Raw genomic sequence first — 17185 nt, 5'->3', positions numbered from 1 at the left:
CCCTCGGTTGAAACCTAGCAGCCAATGGTTCCAATACCCGCTGGTCCCAGCAGCTACTGGTCCTACTGGTTTCCTGCTGGGATCCTGCTGGTTCCAGCAGTGCTGGTTTATTAGCACATTCCCAGCAGCTGCTGGTCCCAGCAGCTACTGGTCCCAGCAGCTACTGGTCCCAGCAGCTGCTGGTTCCAGCAGCTGCTGGGAATGTGCTAATAAACCAGCACTGCTGGAACCAGCAGGATCCCAGCAGGAAACCAGCAGAATATTTTCACCTGGTTGCTCTAAACGAAAACGGTAACGCTTTACAGAATCTCCACCCAACAGTTCACCATGCACTCACGCCAAGTCGCGCTACACCTGCTTACAAGGCACATTGCATAGCCCGTAAATTTATTTTTGTACAAAACTTGGGGGCAACAATGTTGAAGTGTACCCGAAGCTTCATTCGACCGTGCACGGTCGCACTGACGAAGGCGCGCGCAAGCGTGAGCGGATTATGACTGTATATTATTCCTCGTACGCGATAAATGTTCGATGCTGATTACGGCCTTTGTATAAACCATAAGGGGCGAAATGTCATGACCTGCCAGTTGCAACTGACGCGGACGAAGTTAAGAACGAGTGCGCGTTTCCCTTCCGCGTGAACGGCTGTAGCGGAGGAGCAGCAGTGGGGCTGTGGGGCGGTGGCGACCCCATCGATGCGCGGCGGGCGGTGGAAACAGACCCATTGGAGAGGCCGTACGAGAAGAGAAGCGCGCTCTCCCTCGAGACCGGCTCTCCCTCGAGACCGGCCGACCGGCCGTGGCTAAAGTGAGCTCGCTTTACCGTGGCTGCACAGACACGTGTAAAGAAGGAAAGAAAAAGAGACAAAGAGAAAGAAAAAGAGAGAGAGGGAGAAAAAAAAAAAGTTGTGGCGTCGGCGGGCCGGCGGGCCGCGGCGCGGGCGGTATTGGCGGTATGCAGACCCAATAGTCGCGCCGTCAGGCCGTGAGCGTTGTCGCGTCGTCGCCGTTGCCTTTGCCGCATTGGCTTAATAGCGGTTTTTTAGTGCTGGGAGGTGTACAGGCACATCGTTCGCTTTTCCTACTTGAAGGGAAAATGTCCAGCCCAGCGCCGGTGGAAAACGATGTATCACTACAGAACGGCGGCAAGGACTGTCATGTGAGTGATTTTGGTTCAGCGGAGTATGTCCTGTGTTTGTGTGCCTCTCGTTCGGCGCCGCCATCATGGCGATCGTCGGGTCGTACGGTGGAGGCATGTATCTGGTGGAGTTTCGCTCTGAGCCTTGCAGCCTTCCAGGGCGTTCCGATTTTCTGGAAGTTGAAGCGGTGTTCTGCGTTTGTGACATTGTTGAACCGATCGCACCTTCCATGCTTGAACCTTGCATTGTTCTGTGGCACTATTTCATGTTCTTCCGAATTTCTGTATGATGAATGCTTAGGCAGCTTAGGTACAGTCACTGTAGCTTAGGGACACAAAGTGCACAAAGATCGTGAAGAAATACCGGATGCTCTATGCGCACGGAGCGGCTAACAGCGCCGCATGGCCGCATCGCGTCGGTTGGGTGGCGCACGTTCCGCCGTTGGGCTTCGGTGCCCGTGTGCCTATGTCTGCTTTTATTTTTTGTTTCGCTCTCCGTGGATTCTTGTCTGCTGCCTCAGGAGTGCTTGGAACATCATTCTGCATTTCCTAGTTGTAATTACGCGTACCGACTGACCCGCCGCAATGGCTCAATCTTGATGGACGAGAAACGCAAGGAGCCCGGCTCGACCTCAACCGCTACTGCCGGGTTTTGATGGACGCTAAATGCAATGCTCCTGTATCTTGGTGCGACATTATTGCACTTTACACAATACCAGGTGTACGCCGTGGCATTACGGAGATGCAGTAGTCCCTTCAGTTACAGCTTGGGCTATGATGAACGCCGAAGTGGAGTGCTATCAGTAGTCGTATACGAACCATCCACTGAAGCACCGCGGTGTGGTGTTAACAGCACGCGACACGCTGCGCGCTGTGCTGAGGGCCGCCAAAGTATTGCCGCTCGTCGCTATCGCCCAGGTTCTGGGTTTTTAGAAATTTTCGCTTGTCGGCCGGAAAGCAGCTCGAGCAGCTAGGCGCAGAAGGCTTCGGGGTACTCAACTTCCGTTCTGCCTTTCTTCGCAAGTGAAGTTTATTTTCCTAGTCCGGTTTGAGTGAAGAACCTGTAGACGAGCACATATTTCATTTCATTTATTTTTTCCCTTAAAGGCCCGAGGGCATTACATAAGGGGGGAGCAAACTCAATATACAATGCGAACAAGAACAGGAAAACATTAAAACAACAAGAAAGAAAAACATATATATGAAAGCACATATAGTCTGATGGGTGTATTTTTGAGCGCATCTAGCGCAGTAAAAGCTTAGTAAGGTAATAAAGGGAAAGAAAGGCTACTGTGGCTACATATTGTTAATTTTCGCCATGAGCGGGATAAATTCACCGCTTGCAGTGCAAGTCTGCATCGCAGTGTAGTTTGGCGCATTGCTTCGCTATGCCCATTTAAAATGCGATGCGTTACAAGAAATTTCATCGCTCGTACTTCATGCTGTTTAGTGTTAGAAACGGATACTAGCGTAACTGTACTCCCCTTGACCGAACGAGGAGGCGGCGGGAAGGGTGCGCGACCGGCAGTCGCATGCGACCAGAGAGCAGCCCAGCGGAACCGATGTTCACACCTGCGAATGCGACTTGCGGTTTGCTTGTGTCTACCTTGACTGTTCACCGCATGACAACCCCTAGCGGTCCGTCGCGCGACGCCTCCGCGAACGCCTGTCGTTGCCGCTGGTGCACACCGCACGGAGCGATGGGGCTCAGCGACAGAGGCGCGTTTCCAGCGTTGCTCTGTTACCGCCGCCTCGTCGTACGGTCAAGGGGAGTGGAATCACGCTATATCCCGTTTCTAACACTAAACAGCATCAGGTAGGATAAAACACTGATGAAATTTCTTGTAACGCATCGCATTTTAAAGGGTCGCAGCGGTTCGCTACTACACTGCGATGCCGACTTGCACTGCAAGCAGTGACTTTCACCTGCTTGTTTCGAAAATTAACAGTATCTAGCCACGCTAGCCTTTTTTTTTTTTTTTTTCTTTTACAACCCTTTCAAGCTTTCACTGAATTGTCTCGATGCGCTCATATATACACGGATCAGATGAAGGAAGCGTCTGCAGGCACCAGGTTCTTCGCCCAAACCGGACTAGGAGAACAAACTTCACCTGCAGAAAAAAAAAGACCGAAAAAAGCCAGAACGGAATTTGAGCACCCGAAAGCCTTCTGCGATTGGCTGCCTCGCGAGCTGCTTCCGGAAGGCACGTGAAATTTTCTAAATACCCAGAAAGGGAGCGACAGCGACGAGCGGTAATGCTTTGGTGGCCCTCAGGCGTGTCACCTCATGCAGATAGCGCTTAACTCTGAAAACGTGCCACTCTGTTGCTGGGTCCCGTCGCTTCGTGCAGTGTGCACCAGCGGCAACGACAGGCGTCGTTGTCGCGCGACACATCGCCAAGGATTATAGCCTCTTTTGCGGTTTCTTGCGGTTAAAGCGGGTAGAAAGCATTGAGCAGTGGCTTTTCAGCGGGAATAATTCAGTGACTGGCGACATATCGGCTGAGTGAATAATGCTTGAAACTTTTTCGCGTATACTCTCAAAGTGAGTTTTAGATGAGACGTATACGCATGCACCTCTGACCGAACTTGCCGTTGGGGCTTAATCGTCTTGTCAAGAGACCAAAACACAATGCATCTTATAGTCTTGATAAAGTCGAGGAGGCTGTTTATGCGTGGTGATGGCTACGAATTTTATACCCCTGCAACACAAACACTTTTGATCCTCATTGAACTCTATCTGCATCCAACTCGATGCAGATCGAACGGCAACTTCCAAGTGCAATCGAGCTCAAGCCTGCTAGACTCGAAGCTGCTTCCACAAATGCTCTTGAGATTTCAAGCATGGTCGAAAGTGGTCGTCGACACCCTTGTTATCAGCAAGCTCTAAAATTAAAAATGAATGAATGCAGTAGAACTGCAAATAATAAGATATAAATGTATTAAAAGGCATAATAGAACATTGTTAGCACATTCTAAGATCGTTATGCTTGTTTATATTGAGCGAATTTTATAATCTCAACATTATGCTTCACCGCCAGTGCAAGCAAAGATGGTGTCCTCTTCGATGCGTCGGCGCAGAAACTGTGCAGTGAAAGAGAAACTGCAGCACTCATTGACTGCTTGGAAGATAGATTAGGGGACCTGAGGCACCAAAAGCGAAACGCTGCTGTGTACGCTGAAATCGTGCAATAAGTACCCCAATCTCTTGTTTCCTTGCAAGACTCATTGCGACTGATGGCAGACGACAGAGAAACCAGTATTTATAAGCGTTGCCACAGACCACCGTGCTTTGACTGTCGTCAGAACATTTGGCGCCACCTAGCGTACATGAAGGAAATTTCACAATGCTCATTGAAAATGCCTGTGTAGACCCGGATGCACCAATCCTTCTAAGCCACAATGCAGATTGAGTTCAGTGAGGATCGAAAGTGTTTGTGTGACAGGTATTAGAGAAGATCGTCCCAATATTTGCAAACAGCCTCACGCACAGTGAAGCGGTGTGCTTGTATACACTTAACATGCAGCGGGCAGGGGCATATGTTTCGGAAAAGAAAGGGTCATCGTCTCCAAATAAAGGGCCAGTAAATATGAATAGCACGCTACATATGAACGAAACATGGGAGAGTGTGAAAACAAAAGCAGAAATCGCGAAAACGTGTGTCAAGGCTTCTTAAGGATTAAGACTGCTCAAAACTTTTGTACAGTGATTTCAGGAAGATAGTACTTCACAGCAGACGGCGCCTATGCTAGTGAAGCAAACAAATTTGTGCGCGTAGCATGTTTTTTTCACATTTAGGCTCTGCGCACAATTTGTGTATGTAGACCGGAAGTAGCTGCGGGCCAATTTTGGGCCCATAGTATTGTCCATCTGTATTCTCTGAAGCTCAGAACTCAATTTTACTGTCCGAGTTTCATGAAGCTGCGACTTATCAGCAGTGCCTATTTTGTTGGCAGCCATGTAAATCACCGCGCTGAAAAAATATGTCTATATATAATTTCTTGCTGCCCTGACCCAGCGCTTATCTATTAAGGATATACCATATAGGGCAATGGGCAAATAATCCCTTCCCTACTTATGTGGCCGTTATTGGCCATGGATAACTTTAGAGTTGAAAGTTTGATATTGCATGGCTAACCATTCAAGAAATCGGTACTGTAAATATAAATGTGCCCCTTTGAAAACCGAGCAGGGAGAGGAAACAGCTCATAAGTTTAGGCGATTTGGGGGGACAGCACGCAGACCACTACGTGTTCGTACAAATTGGACTTGGTCACCGTCCACTAGAGATAGTCCTCGGGCTATTCTAGACTCAGTTGTGCAGGTAGGCTCTTCCTCCTGGTCAGCAGCTGGACACTGTGGAGAAATCTTCTGCAGCTGTTTCTTTCCCAGAACAAAGGGCTCAAGGGGGCTCCGATTACTCTGCAGTACGCCGTCTCGCTCTGCTTCAACCACATAGCTTCAGTGTCTTTGAGCAGGGCTCAGGACTGTAGTTTGCACTTAGTCAGGTTGCATCCACACACATTGGCCATTTTGTAGTTGCTGCAGGTTTTGCAGCTCAATGGTACCTATTGAAGTCATTGATCTGCTTCTGCTTGTATGCAGCTTTCTTGTATGGAACTTGTTCTCTTGATGGCCAGTTGGGCTTAACTGCTGTTTCATCTTGGGGAGTCGGGTCCTTAGTAGTCTTCCCATCAAGAGTTGGGCTGGACTGAAGCCTGATGCCTGGCGTACCACGATAGCTCAGTAGGGCCCAGGGAGGATCCTCTGCTCTACGGAAAAAGCCTCTCACGGTCCAAATCATTCCTTGCCCTTTGATTGTGCATAGTGTGAGCTGCTGGTCAAAGCTGTATGCCACGGCAAATGCGGCAAACACCTGCAGTTAAAACGGTGGGCCATTGTCTGACCTGATTTCTTGAGGGATTCCGTGCCTTGTGAAAATGCTCTTGAGGACATCTATAGCTTGGGCTGATGCACTCCTCAAGCTATCTCTGGGAACCATCAACCAGAAGAATAAACATTTGAACCTTTCAGTGGACCATGCTAAGCATTCCCGAGGGACTTCCAGGCAGATTTGTGGGAATCAGCGGTTCTGCCCGCTTGACTGTAGTGGAAGCACAATTTTCACAATTGGTGACTATAGAGGCTATGATATACCAGGCCACCAAACTGGCTCAAGAGCTAGAGCCTTGCTCCTGTTGATACCTTGATGATCTTCATGCAGCAGCATCAGTACTGCTGGCCGAAGTGCAGACGGGATTACTATACGGGTACCCTTCAACAGAAGACCGTCACAAACAGAAAGGGCTGCCGGCAAAAGCAGTATCGTCCAAATGGGGTGGTTAGCTCCTGGGTAGACATGGGCATTCTCATGAGGGCGTCCTCACCCTCACCTCGTGAGGTTTGACTCAATGAGGTGAGGGAGGATCGGCGCTGGAAAATTCGTGAGAGCGAGGGTGAGAGAGGGCAGAGGAGATGAGAGGAGACAGCTAGGGAGGGAAAGGTGCAGTTTGAGGGCGAGGGCAAATGTTTCAAGAAAGGCATAGTTTCTGTGGTAAGAACATATACGCGGGAACGCGAAAGGCACTGGCGAGCATCACGCTTTCTTCTCCACTGGGCCTGTGGTGCATAGAAAACAGATGTAATGGAACAGGGCGCTACAGCTAGGCTTCGAAGGGAAAGGAAAAATACTAGAAACGGTGAAGAAGCAGGAACGAAAGCCACAAAATCGCCCCGGTGCCTGCAGTTTTCCAGCCACATGGTGGAACCGGTGAAGTTTCTAACTGCCAACGTTTCTCTGCCACTCAGGGAAACTGTGGGTTTTCAAAATAGAGGGGACGCGCAGAAGGAATGCAAAAGGCCGAGGTGGGGTGATCTTATCTGCTGCGACACTGCCAAGCACTTTTTTTCCTCGCCCGGAGTAGCTTGCATGAGTAGTCTATGCATGAGAAGGTGTTCCTTGACTGTCTGGGCAGCAAGATTTTACGAGCTTTCATAAGTTGTGTAATCACAATTCGCAACAAAACCAGCGGAAAATAAATAAACAAACAGCAGTGAATTTGTGCTGATAAAAACCCCAATAAAATAACATAGTTCAACATCTCATGCAATCTTTGTCTTGCAAGCATAATTTTCTTACTTCTTGTACCATTTCTCGCTTTGTTGTGAATTAGCAAAAATCATCATATTGTGCATTTAAATGTGCAGCACGTAATTGCAACACATTCTCTTTTTTCCTGTAATTTCTGTAGCGTTAAGCTTTACTTTTTCTATCTTTTGAGATAGTTTTTTTCAGAGGCGTTTTAATATCATTGGGAAGTAATAGCATGTCACCATTGAGCACAATGTCGTGAAAGAGTTGTTTCATTTCCAGTATCCAAAGTCTAGTGTGTCGCATTTCGTGCTAACCTGTTGAAGCCCTGTACCGAAGTAAGGCTCTTTAATATTCTTTATTCGATTTACAGCATCTGTTCTGTAGTCGGAATAAGTTTCATGCATAGTAATGCCCGACGATCGTAATGCCGTATGTTATGACAGACTCATGTATGAGGGGGTATGACAGGGCTGAACCGGGTTCTATAAGTCTTTGCCGAATGCACTTTCGGGTTTGGCTTCACCTATGAGATGCCAGCGCAAGGATGCTTGCAGTTCTTTGATATATCTATTGCTGTCCGCAAAATTAAGGCCTGCTAGAAGTATCAGCCTCGCTAAAAAAAGAAGGTATATTGAACCACTAGTCAGCTCAATCCAAGCTTCTAAAGAAGGGTTATGCTAAAAACTACCAGCGTGCTCCTCTATGAAATCACACAAAGCGTACGGTGTCTGGCTGCAAACACTGATCAATGCAAGATTTCCCTGTGAGCTGGTCACCTCTGTTTTAGAGGCCCTCGCCAATGATGCTAGGGGTGTAGAGTAGCACCGCTGCAGTGAAGAAGCTCAAGGTACAAGACCAGTTGCCATTCCAATTACCATGGCTCAGAATGGTGACGTCCTGGTAGTCGTTACTGCGCCCCAAAAAACTGGTGCAAGGAATGCACAAGCAGGGATGCAGCATCACGCACGTAGGCAGGTCTGTCCAGTGGGAGAGTGCTGTCATTTACCAGACCCTGCTGTCTTGTGTCAAAAGCTACATAGGACAAATTAGATGTTGCAGAAATGTCGCACTTCAGGAGCACCACGCAGGAGTAGGCGCACTCATGGGGTGGAGGCAACTGGACGTCCATTGTCGCTACTTCCGTGGTTCTGTTTCACAACACAGAGGTGTGCGTCTCGGTTCCCTGAAACGACAGTCTTGAAGAAGTTCGCGTCCAAACTCAGCAGAAAAGTATGCGAAGCATACTGCTTTAAGATGGAATTCACCATTTAGCATTTGAAACCTCGGTTGCCTTATCCGATAACTTAAGGAGTTCAACTATCTTGGTAGAAAGCTTTCCCACACGCGCCAGCATACCAGTGTTCTTATTTTGCCATTACTTTGCCAAGATCAGATTCACTGTAGAGGTGGGCCACATTTATATCTGCTTTCAAGAGCTCCTTATCAAAGTGTGGTTTCCTGTGCTTGGTACGTCAGGATATAAAATGAAGTGATGCTGGTCCAATGCTTTAGAAATAACGCAGCCGCTGTAAGCAAACAGGATATAAAATGAAGTGATGCTGGTCCAATGCTTTAGAAATAATGCAGCCGCTGTAAGCAAACATAGATTTAAGCACACTCTCCAGGAAGGATAGTCAAACCTTATGCGCGAAATGCTGGCCTGTTCACCTTGCACGTCGTACTGCGCTACTTAGGCACTGTCTCGTTCTGCTCTCGTGTAGCTTTAATAGGAATCGAAAATAAAAAACGACCTTGGGCACCACTGTGGCGGCATTCGTGGAAGCGCAACAGAGCTACTTGTTTCTCTTTGCGTTTTCTGTTTGTTCCTGGAGGAAGTCGGGATGCGATCGGAGCAGTTTATTGGTGGTACCTACCGCGCTGTCCGAACAACTGCTTTTTTATGTGGTGTCTCCCAAATGACACTGCATGTACATGTCTGAAACTATAGCGGAGGGACCCAGGTTTGCATGCTATGTCCCCCCCTCAACCTCTAAGCGATGCGATCGAGGGTCAGGACCCCCTGATCCCCTAGAAATTTACGCTTCTGTGTGATAGCGTTTTGCTATTAATTGACTTAATTTACACTGTTTTGTTGACTAGTATGCCGTGTACGCCTCATGCCTTCCGTCTGTGGCTGGTTAGAAGTCCGAATCTCTTCTTTCCTCAAGCGGTGTGGAGTATTTCGTCTCTCAATTTCCTTCAAACATACGGAGCGTGAACAGGCGGGCAGGTTTGCCCAATTAACTATGGCAGTGGCTATTTTTCTTCCTTCTCGTATTTTCGCCTTTGAATGTCTGCTTAGGGTACTGTCAGAATTTTCTTTGCACATTTCACAACCCCTGGTTTCCCTTTGCAGTGCATATCATTGTCAGCAGCTTTCGGAATAAGTACCAGATGGCTCTTGCCAGTGATTTGCCACAGCATGAGTGCAGCCCCCGTCATTTCTTTAATCCTCTTGTTAGAAATCATATTTGCTAGCACGTCTTAAGACACAAGGGACATTAGAAAGAACATATAGGAACAGGACAGACGCTTGAAATTTAGATTGCTAAGCATAAATTATCAACGCAGCTTGACACCGGCAAAAGCGGATGCAGAGAAGAATAGTTTGTGCCTTCTTCGACTCAGTGACATTGCCATAGATTGGAAATAAAGAAAAAAATAACTCTTAATATTAAAACTGCAAGGTTGAGGGTGACGGAGGGCAGACGAAATCAAGGTTCGGGTGAGTGAGGACCAGCAGTTTTTTTTAAGTGAGGGCGAGGGAGGGCCAGGAAATTTTTAAAGTAAGGGTAAGGGAGGGCCACCGATTGAAAAGTGAGGGCGAGAAGGAAAGGCAAAAATGAGGCCCACCTCTGCTCCTGGGACTGAGAAAGGTGCAGCGTCTGGTCTATGCCGGATGGTATACTTGTTTAGTGTACCGAGTCCATGGAAGAGTTCAGAATGAAGCGTTGTGGCAGGGGCTTGAAGGTCAGTGAGAAACTTCGCTACTTCAAGGGCTTGTAATACAGGCAGGCCTAGGAAAGGTGCAGCGAGGGACAATCTAGAGGCGCTGAGTGCTATTTTTCTTGTCATCGAAGTTGCACTGAATATGAGCCAAGCATACATACATAGTGGTTAGGCCCCAGGGTCTGTAAATGAAATGTCCACATTGTTGAGTTCTGCTGGTAGTGTAGGAAAGTCTGTTCGAACCGCATATACTTCCGCTCCCGAGTCAACCTTAAATAGAGCGGTATAGTTGTCAACTGTTACATCAACAATTGTTGCGCTGGCAGTTGTCCCGGTGGCGAGAAGCTGGATGCAGTTGAGCTTCGACATGAGTGGCAGACTTGGGCAAAGTGCCCTTTTTTCTTGTAGAAGTTGCAGATCGAGCTGGAAAGGTGAGTCACTGCAAGTTGATGCTGAAGCACTTGACGTTAGGCGGCTGCTTTCAATGATATTGGTATCAGTCGTGATGTTGATGCCACTGGTCTCGGTTGGAAACTGTACCGTGGCTCAAGGGAGGTCGGCTCGGGGGAGGTCGGCTCGGGTCTCTAGGAGATGTGCGGGAGCCATAGACGACAGGCATGCAAGTGAAGCTCAAATTAACAAGACGCCCCTCTTTATTTCATAGGCATAAATATATATATTTTTGAAACACCCACCGGATAGAGCCACTGACGGGTAACTCAAATGAACAGTGGCAATCTCTACAGGTATCAGTGGACGGTAGTTAGCACCCAAAAAAGTTTTCATGCGTGCGGGTGCTTCCAAGCCTCTAACTTGCTAACCAAACGAATCTGGCCCAAGTAAACTGCACTTTGTGCGATGTCCAGTGTGTTATGATCACTTGTTGGTCATAGCAATTTTACTACAGCTGCACCAAGGTGGCTCTGGGCGCTTGACTGCTAGTGACGCGGGTTTGATCCCGGCCGTGGAGGCGCAAGGCACCCTTATGCTGTGCGATGTGAGGTGTACATTGAAGAGCTAAGGTGGCCAAAATTTCCGAAGCCCTCCACTGTGGCGTCTTTTATAGGCTGTGTCGTTTTGGGGGTGTGAAACCCTCTACACCAAACCTACAACAATCCATAGCAGATAGCCAGTGTTTGGACTTTTTTTTTTTCTGCCTATGTGTGGACTACAAGGCTGCCTGTTATTCGGCTGCCTCTAATCTGAATGCTGTCTCAAACCTGCAACCAAACAATCAAGTTTGGGGTCAGGTCACTGCAAGTTTGGTGTCTGTCAATGCAATGTGGTGTGGAACATTTAGAATTGCCAAAAATATGCCCATTCGATTTGGCTGCACTTTCTGCAGCATTTCAATGGGTGCAGCACATTTTAAAGTACCTGTTTGATAGCAAAGTTAAAATGAAGGCAAAAGATAATGGCTTCGTTTACAGAGTTTAACGTCGCAGAGCAACTTGGGCTGTGAGAAGCATTGTGGCGGAGAACTCTGGATAGCTTTCAGCCGGCATTGACATCTCTTTGTACATGGGCACCTTGTGTTTCACCTCTATGAAAACTCAGTGCTGCAGCTGGGATCGAGCTTGGGTTCCCTGGCTCGGCTCGGTAGTCGAGTCCACTGAGCCACGACGACGGCGAATAATGAAAGATGAATAAATGCCTGCTGCTCTTGTGTATTTATTTTGCAAAAGTGTGTACTCTGAGTAGCATGAGTTCCTGGCTGGGTGCACTCCTTGCATTGCTTAAAGAAATTTCCGGAGCAAAAAACAAAATGCTACTATCAAAAAGGCCCAAGAATTTGTCTTTTCCTGGTGCTGTTCATTACACATAAGGCATGTGCATTAGATACAAGTTTTATGAACATGTATTGAACTGCTTCCTGCAAGGTTATGCTACTTACATTCCTGGGACCACAGACACTTCTCCACTTCCTACTATTACTGCCTCTGAGTCGTCTCTGACCTGGCCACGGCACTGTCAATCTCCATTTTTCAATGAATGTCATCTAAGAACTGGTGTGGCACCATTTGAATTGGTTTATCAAGTGTAGCAAAATGGCAATACCCATACATAGGTCGGAGAAGGTCCATTTTAATGGCCAGTTTTTTTATGAAAGGATATAGTGGCGTCAGGATTGTAAGCCTGATCTTAGTGCAGATGTTGTCAGTTGAAAGAACCTCAGGTGGGAGCTCTCCACTATGGCATTCTTCTTAGCCAATTGCGCTTTGGGACATTAAACCCATATACAATATCAGAAACGCAATTTCCTCTGGCTGATTGACAGGAACACAATCACTATGTGAAATTTTGTTATGTGGTTTGGGCTGGCAGTAATGCAGTCAGCACAGCACTGGCTATGTTTTGCAAACAGCTACTGAATGCTAGGGAAGCTGCACACTTGTGCCACTGCAGGGCAACTTTGGGGAAGTGGAACCAAACTGAGCAGACCTACTAGCCTATCTCCACCCCATGATTTTATGCTTAACCCATTGGTCCAAAAAATCTCATTGCTTTTTCTTCAGTAATAGCACGTGTGGTGGGGCAGTGTGTAACTACAGTCCAAACCACTTATAGACCTTTTGCAAAATTGCTACCATCTATTGGTTGCCGTGCGTGTTTCCGCCATGTTTAAGGGTAGCTGAACTGAGGAGCGGCAAGCGGCGTAGTAGGGGGTTGCGTGGCAGGCTGCGTTAATGCTCTTTGTCGCCGATAATATCGGTATACTGTTGTATCCCTTGTTGTACGCAAAACTTAAATATGGGTGTAGAAGAAAAGAAGCTGCAAGTTATATCCCTTGAGCCTTTTTCTTTTCTTTTTGAGGCTTGTGTTAATCTGCTCTCGCGTAGTAGGCGCACTTTCGGTCAACGGCACGCCTGAATTGTAAAATGATACCTTAGCGTACTTTGGAAGATTGCAACTCCATACTCATTATTAAGCCAGACGAAATATATCGGCCACAGTGTGTTAAATTTGCCTGTAGAGAGACTGCGCATCGCCTTTTTGCGTGAAAGGTCTGCTAGTGTGTTCCTGATTTTCTTGTTGCGCCAACTCATCCCAGCTTTTACAATTTCATGCATACAAGCTGTCATCAGGTTTTGCCCATATGTATAGACCCTATTCACCATCAGGTTTAGCAGGCGGCCGTGGTGGCAACCCTGTTTTGCGCAGACGCCATAACGTTGGGCGGTTCGAAACTAAAAGCATGCTTCTGACGCGTCGGCGCCGGTCTACCATCATTCTCCCTGCTGCACGCCGCTCATTTGTCGGATACTTGAGACGGCGTTTGGAACGCTGTCCAACTGGAGCTCGGATTTTGACGACGCCGTGTACCCTGATTCGCATAGGCCCTCTCTCTTTCTTTCCCCCTCTCTCATGTTGCGTTGTGCGTGCCATGGTTGCCAGTGAAGCAGCAATGACGTCACATGAATAAGTTCTATACGTTAGGTATCCAGATAGAACATGTTTCGGCACTTAGAGGCACCAGACTGTTTTTTTAAATTCAAGCGCGATATTCTAATGTCTTCAAGCATTCAATTAATCGATGAATTGAGTATAGTCGATACATTCAGGCTTCAGTTGCTGAGATGCGTCTCCAGAACACGACTTGCAAAAGGTATGACTCAAAGTATACCTGGCAGCAACTGCCTCTACCATTTAGCTGCTCTCGTCTACTGCAAGTTCGCACGATTGTTATTGCTATAGTGATGGTGGTCCCCGCGCTGTTTATTTCATTTTTTTTTTTTTTTTACTAGTGCGAGATTTTTCCTCTGCGAGTTGTGGATTTTTATGGAATTTGGACCATGCCAGTTTGGTTTTCTCCTAGCCATATCACTGAATAATGCCGTTTTTTCATTTAATCTTCATGGCGCACCAATTAAAACAGTGTAACGAGGTAGGGATTGAAACTGTCAACCATTTGACACTATCCGCAAAGCAATATCGTTTGTTGCGAGCCTTACCACGCTTAGCACTGAGGTTTGCTACTGCGGATATCGCAGTAGAAACAAGGATGACCGCACGCATGTCTTCCAACCTTAGTTTGTCTAAAAATACCCAGCCCTATAAATGTATGCATCACATTTTCTGTATGCCCATTGCTCGGTACATTCTACTACTTCCCTGAATTGCTGATGGCAAATAATTTTTGTTATGCAATATGGCAAAAAAAATCCCATGCATCACAGCTCAACACTGATGACATTTGTGTTCTTTCAGGTGTGAACTGACTGCACTCCCTATAAATTTGGACTTTGCAATGTTCGGCAGCTATAAAAAGAAAACCATTCTTAATTAGACAGCCCGTATGTGTTCGCTACGTTTGCACAAAACGATTTCATGAAGAATTTTGCAAGTGTCGAATATTGCAATAGAATGCAGTGCTATTAGTATTTTCATTTAAAATCTTCACAAGCAAAGAAAGCCATTAATCTTGTCCCCCCGCCCCTAAAACTGAAAAAAAAAAAAGCTTTTCTGAAATGCTAGAAACTGGTACAGAGTCTGTGAATAGGCTCCGATAGTTGGTGCCTGTCTCACTATTAAGCTCATCAATGACATAGACTACAAAAAAAAATTTTTTTGAAATACTTCAATTCCGTCAAGAATCACGAAAAGACAAAAAAATGCGGAATTAGAGAGGAGAATGACTTTGCTGCAAAAACTGCAAATTACGCAAAGCACTGCTCGAATACGCGTCCACGAAGGAGCTTGACATTGCGTCTGGGTATAAGGCAGAACTCTGCGATGTGACTTCGCAGACTGCAGTATCTGCTATATATTGATTTTCACGAACTAGAACCACGATATGATGGCAACAGGAGCTACATATCTGAGGAGGATCAGCGCGCACGGAATCACGTCGTTGACCTGTCGCGTTTTGCCAGCAAATTCATGTGGTTGGGGCTTTTAGCCAGCAACATATAGAATATGGGATCTGCTATATGGTTGTTTACACGGTAGCGAGATACATCAGCGGCTAAATGTTCAGACAGAGGATGGGAACAGTAGTGAGCGTGCTGTAATGGGAATTGTGAAGGTCCATCGGAGCGCAGTGTTTATTAGGCATCAGTCATATATTAAAAAGAAAAAAACAACAACATTAAGCTACTTCGTGTATACGTACATACAGCCTACTATACGAAACAACAATGATCACAACCATGCGCCGGGCGCATTAACAAGTTTAGCCTTCCTCGTGCTAGACTCGAAAACATCCTGTGGTGCCTGACGCAGCGTATAATGACATCGCAGACACCTTTTACACCTGGAAGCAATATCAATATGTTTTGCACTTTCATCGACGCATATTTAAGCAGTGTGTAAAGGAATGCGCCAGAGCAGCAACGAAGGTTTTGCCGTCTGTAGCTATGCTGATGCCACCGTTTGCAAGAAGTTTTGGCAGGGCAGTATCGCTTCACGAAGTAAAATTGGAATGTAGGCAGCATTGAAAAGTCAATCTTCTATTATTCCCTCATTTTTTGCTCTGAAGGCGAACAAATGCGAATGGAAACCACAGCACAAAGCAGACGCAGCTAGCACGACGGCAGCTGCCGTAAGCGCAGCCGACTCACTCAACCCTTCAACATGGCGCCGCATAGCGCACTTCGCTGAAGGTCCGATAGATGGCAGCAATTTTGCATAAGGTCTAAAACAATACTTTCGTGGCACTGTCAGCTTTTCCATGTTTTTTTTATAGCAAAATAAACTGGTTATAACAATGCTGTCATAGTGCATTATCGGTTATAATAATTAAATGTGGCCTCCCAAGCACACATGCTCACAATGCAAAAGCGCACACATAAGGAGCTGATAAATTGATTGCTCGCTGCAGTGAAAGTGAGAGCCCCGCGTTACTGCACACACAAACGTCTTGCATGCAGGGGACGCTTACTTTCCAAAGTTTCCTTTGGCCTAGCAGACCATTATTAATGTTTATGAGGGTGTGCCCCTCCTGTGTGGCGAATTTGTTGGTGCTCGACTACTGTTCCCAAGGATGCAGGATCAAATCCCGGCCTTGGCGGCCGCTTTTCGGTGGGGCCGAAAAGCAAGGTGTCTGTGTGCTGTGCGATGTCACTGCACGTTAAAGAACCCTAGGTGGTCGAAACTTGTGGAGTCCTCCACTACGGCGTCTCTCATAGCCTGAGTCGCTTTAGGATGTTAAACCCCACAACCCAACCCGTTTACGAGAATGTGCCTCTCATAGAAAATGCGCTGGGGTGCTGGTGCCAATGCATGGCTGCATCTGCCTTGCGAGCATGATTTTCATGTTCCCTTCTCCATGCTCATCGGATTTGCTTCTGGAAAGTGTCCTCATTCGGAATACCAGGGACTTGAAGGTTAGCGAACCTTCCGCCAATGTACTGATGATGGCTGCATGTCGAGTGTTGGAGAATTCTTGCATATGACAATGCAGTTGTGAAAAATGAAGATTTCATTGATGAGGTCAGCTGTCACCTTCACTGCTAGTGGCGACGAACAGGAGCCTATGCAAAAGAGGCCTTACAAATGGTCATTTTTGTTAAATGTGCCCGAGTATGAGCAGTAATTTGGCACCCTGCAGGGAGATGTGAATGAAATATGGCCTGAAGCAGTTAGAGCTGGCTGATACGAATTTGTGAGCTACTTTCCTGTCAATAAATGCTCTGAAGTTTGTCATTATTTTTTTGTTGCATAACCCGGTCATAATAATTATTGGTTCTAACAATGATATTTGCTTGGCATTTTATTTCAGTATTGTTATAAGTGGGTTTGATTGTAGGAAAAGCAGAAAATTTGGCAAATTGGTTTAGATGGGTGTGTAACTAAGCATGCTTGAGGAATTGGGCTTGTTGCAAATACTATACCAATTGCTTGTGATATGAATTTACATGAAAACAGGTTGGGAGCCATAGCTTAGGCATTGCAGGCCACAACAGATTTTGGTAAGGGGATTATAGAAATGCACCTTCATGCAGTCCAGCTCTGAACTTGTTGTGATGCTAATTATTTTCTTTTGGAGCAGTACTTACAGGGCC

At 46.7% G+C, this 17185-nt stretch overlaps 1 protein-coding gene across 7 annotated transcripts in view; it reads left to right on the top strand.

The window, feature by feature from the left end:
- The first annotated feature begins 789 nt into the window (after window positions 1-789).
- hfp (Poly(U)-binding-splicing factor hfp) overlaps window positions 790-17185 on the top strand; it is a 121840-nt gene continuing 105444 nt past the window's right edge. For 3 of the 7 annotated variants that reach the window (XM_084591625.1, XM_084591622.1, XM_084591620.1), the window contains exon 1: window positions 793-1158. Coding sequence is in view for 4 of the 7 variants with exons in the window: in XM_084591622.1 (XP_084447748.1) it covers window positions 1096-1158 (63 nt within the window). In the remaining 3 variants the exon portion in view is untranslated. Of the gene's footprint in view, window positions 1159-17185 lie in introns of all 7 variants that reach the window. The other 4 variants (XM_084591621.1, XM_084591619.1, XM_084591614.1 and 1 more) reach the window with 3 other exon arrangements.

Source organism: Amblyomma maculatum, chromosome 1 (assembly GCF_055883805.1).
Source record: "Amblyomma maculatum isolate TAMU_Amacu chromosome 1, ASM5588380v1, whole genome shotgun sequence".
NCBI classification, from domain to species: Eukaryota; Metazoa; Arthropoda; class Arachnida; order Ixodida; family Ixodidae; genus Amblyomma; species Amblyomma maculatum.
Note: the sequence above shows the minus strand (reverse complement) of the source record. Positions and strands in the feature narration are given on the sequence as shown.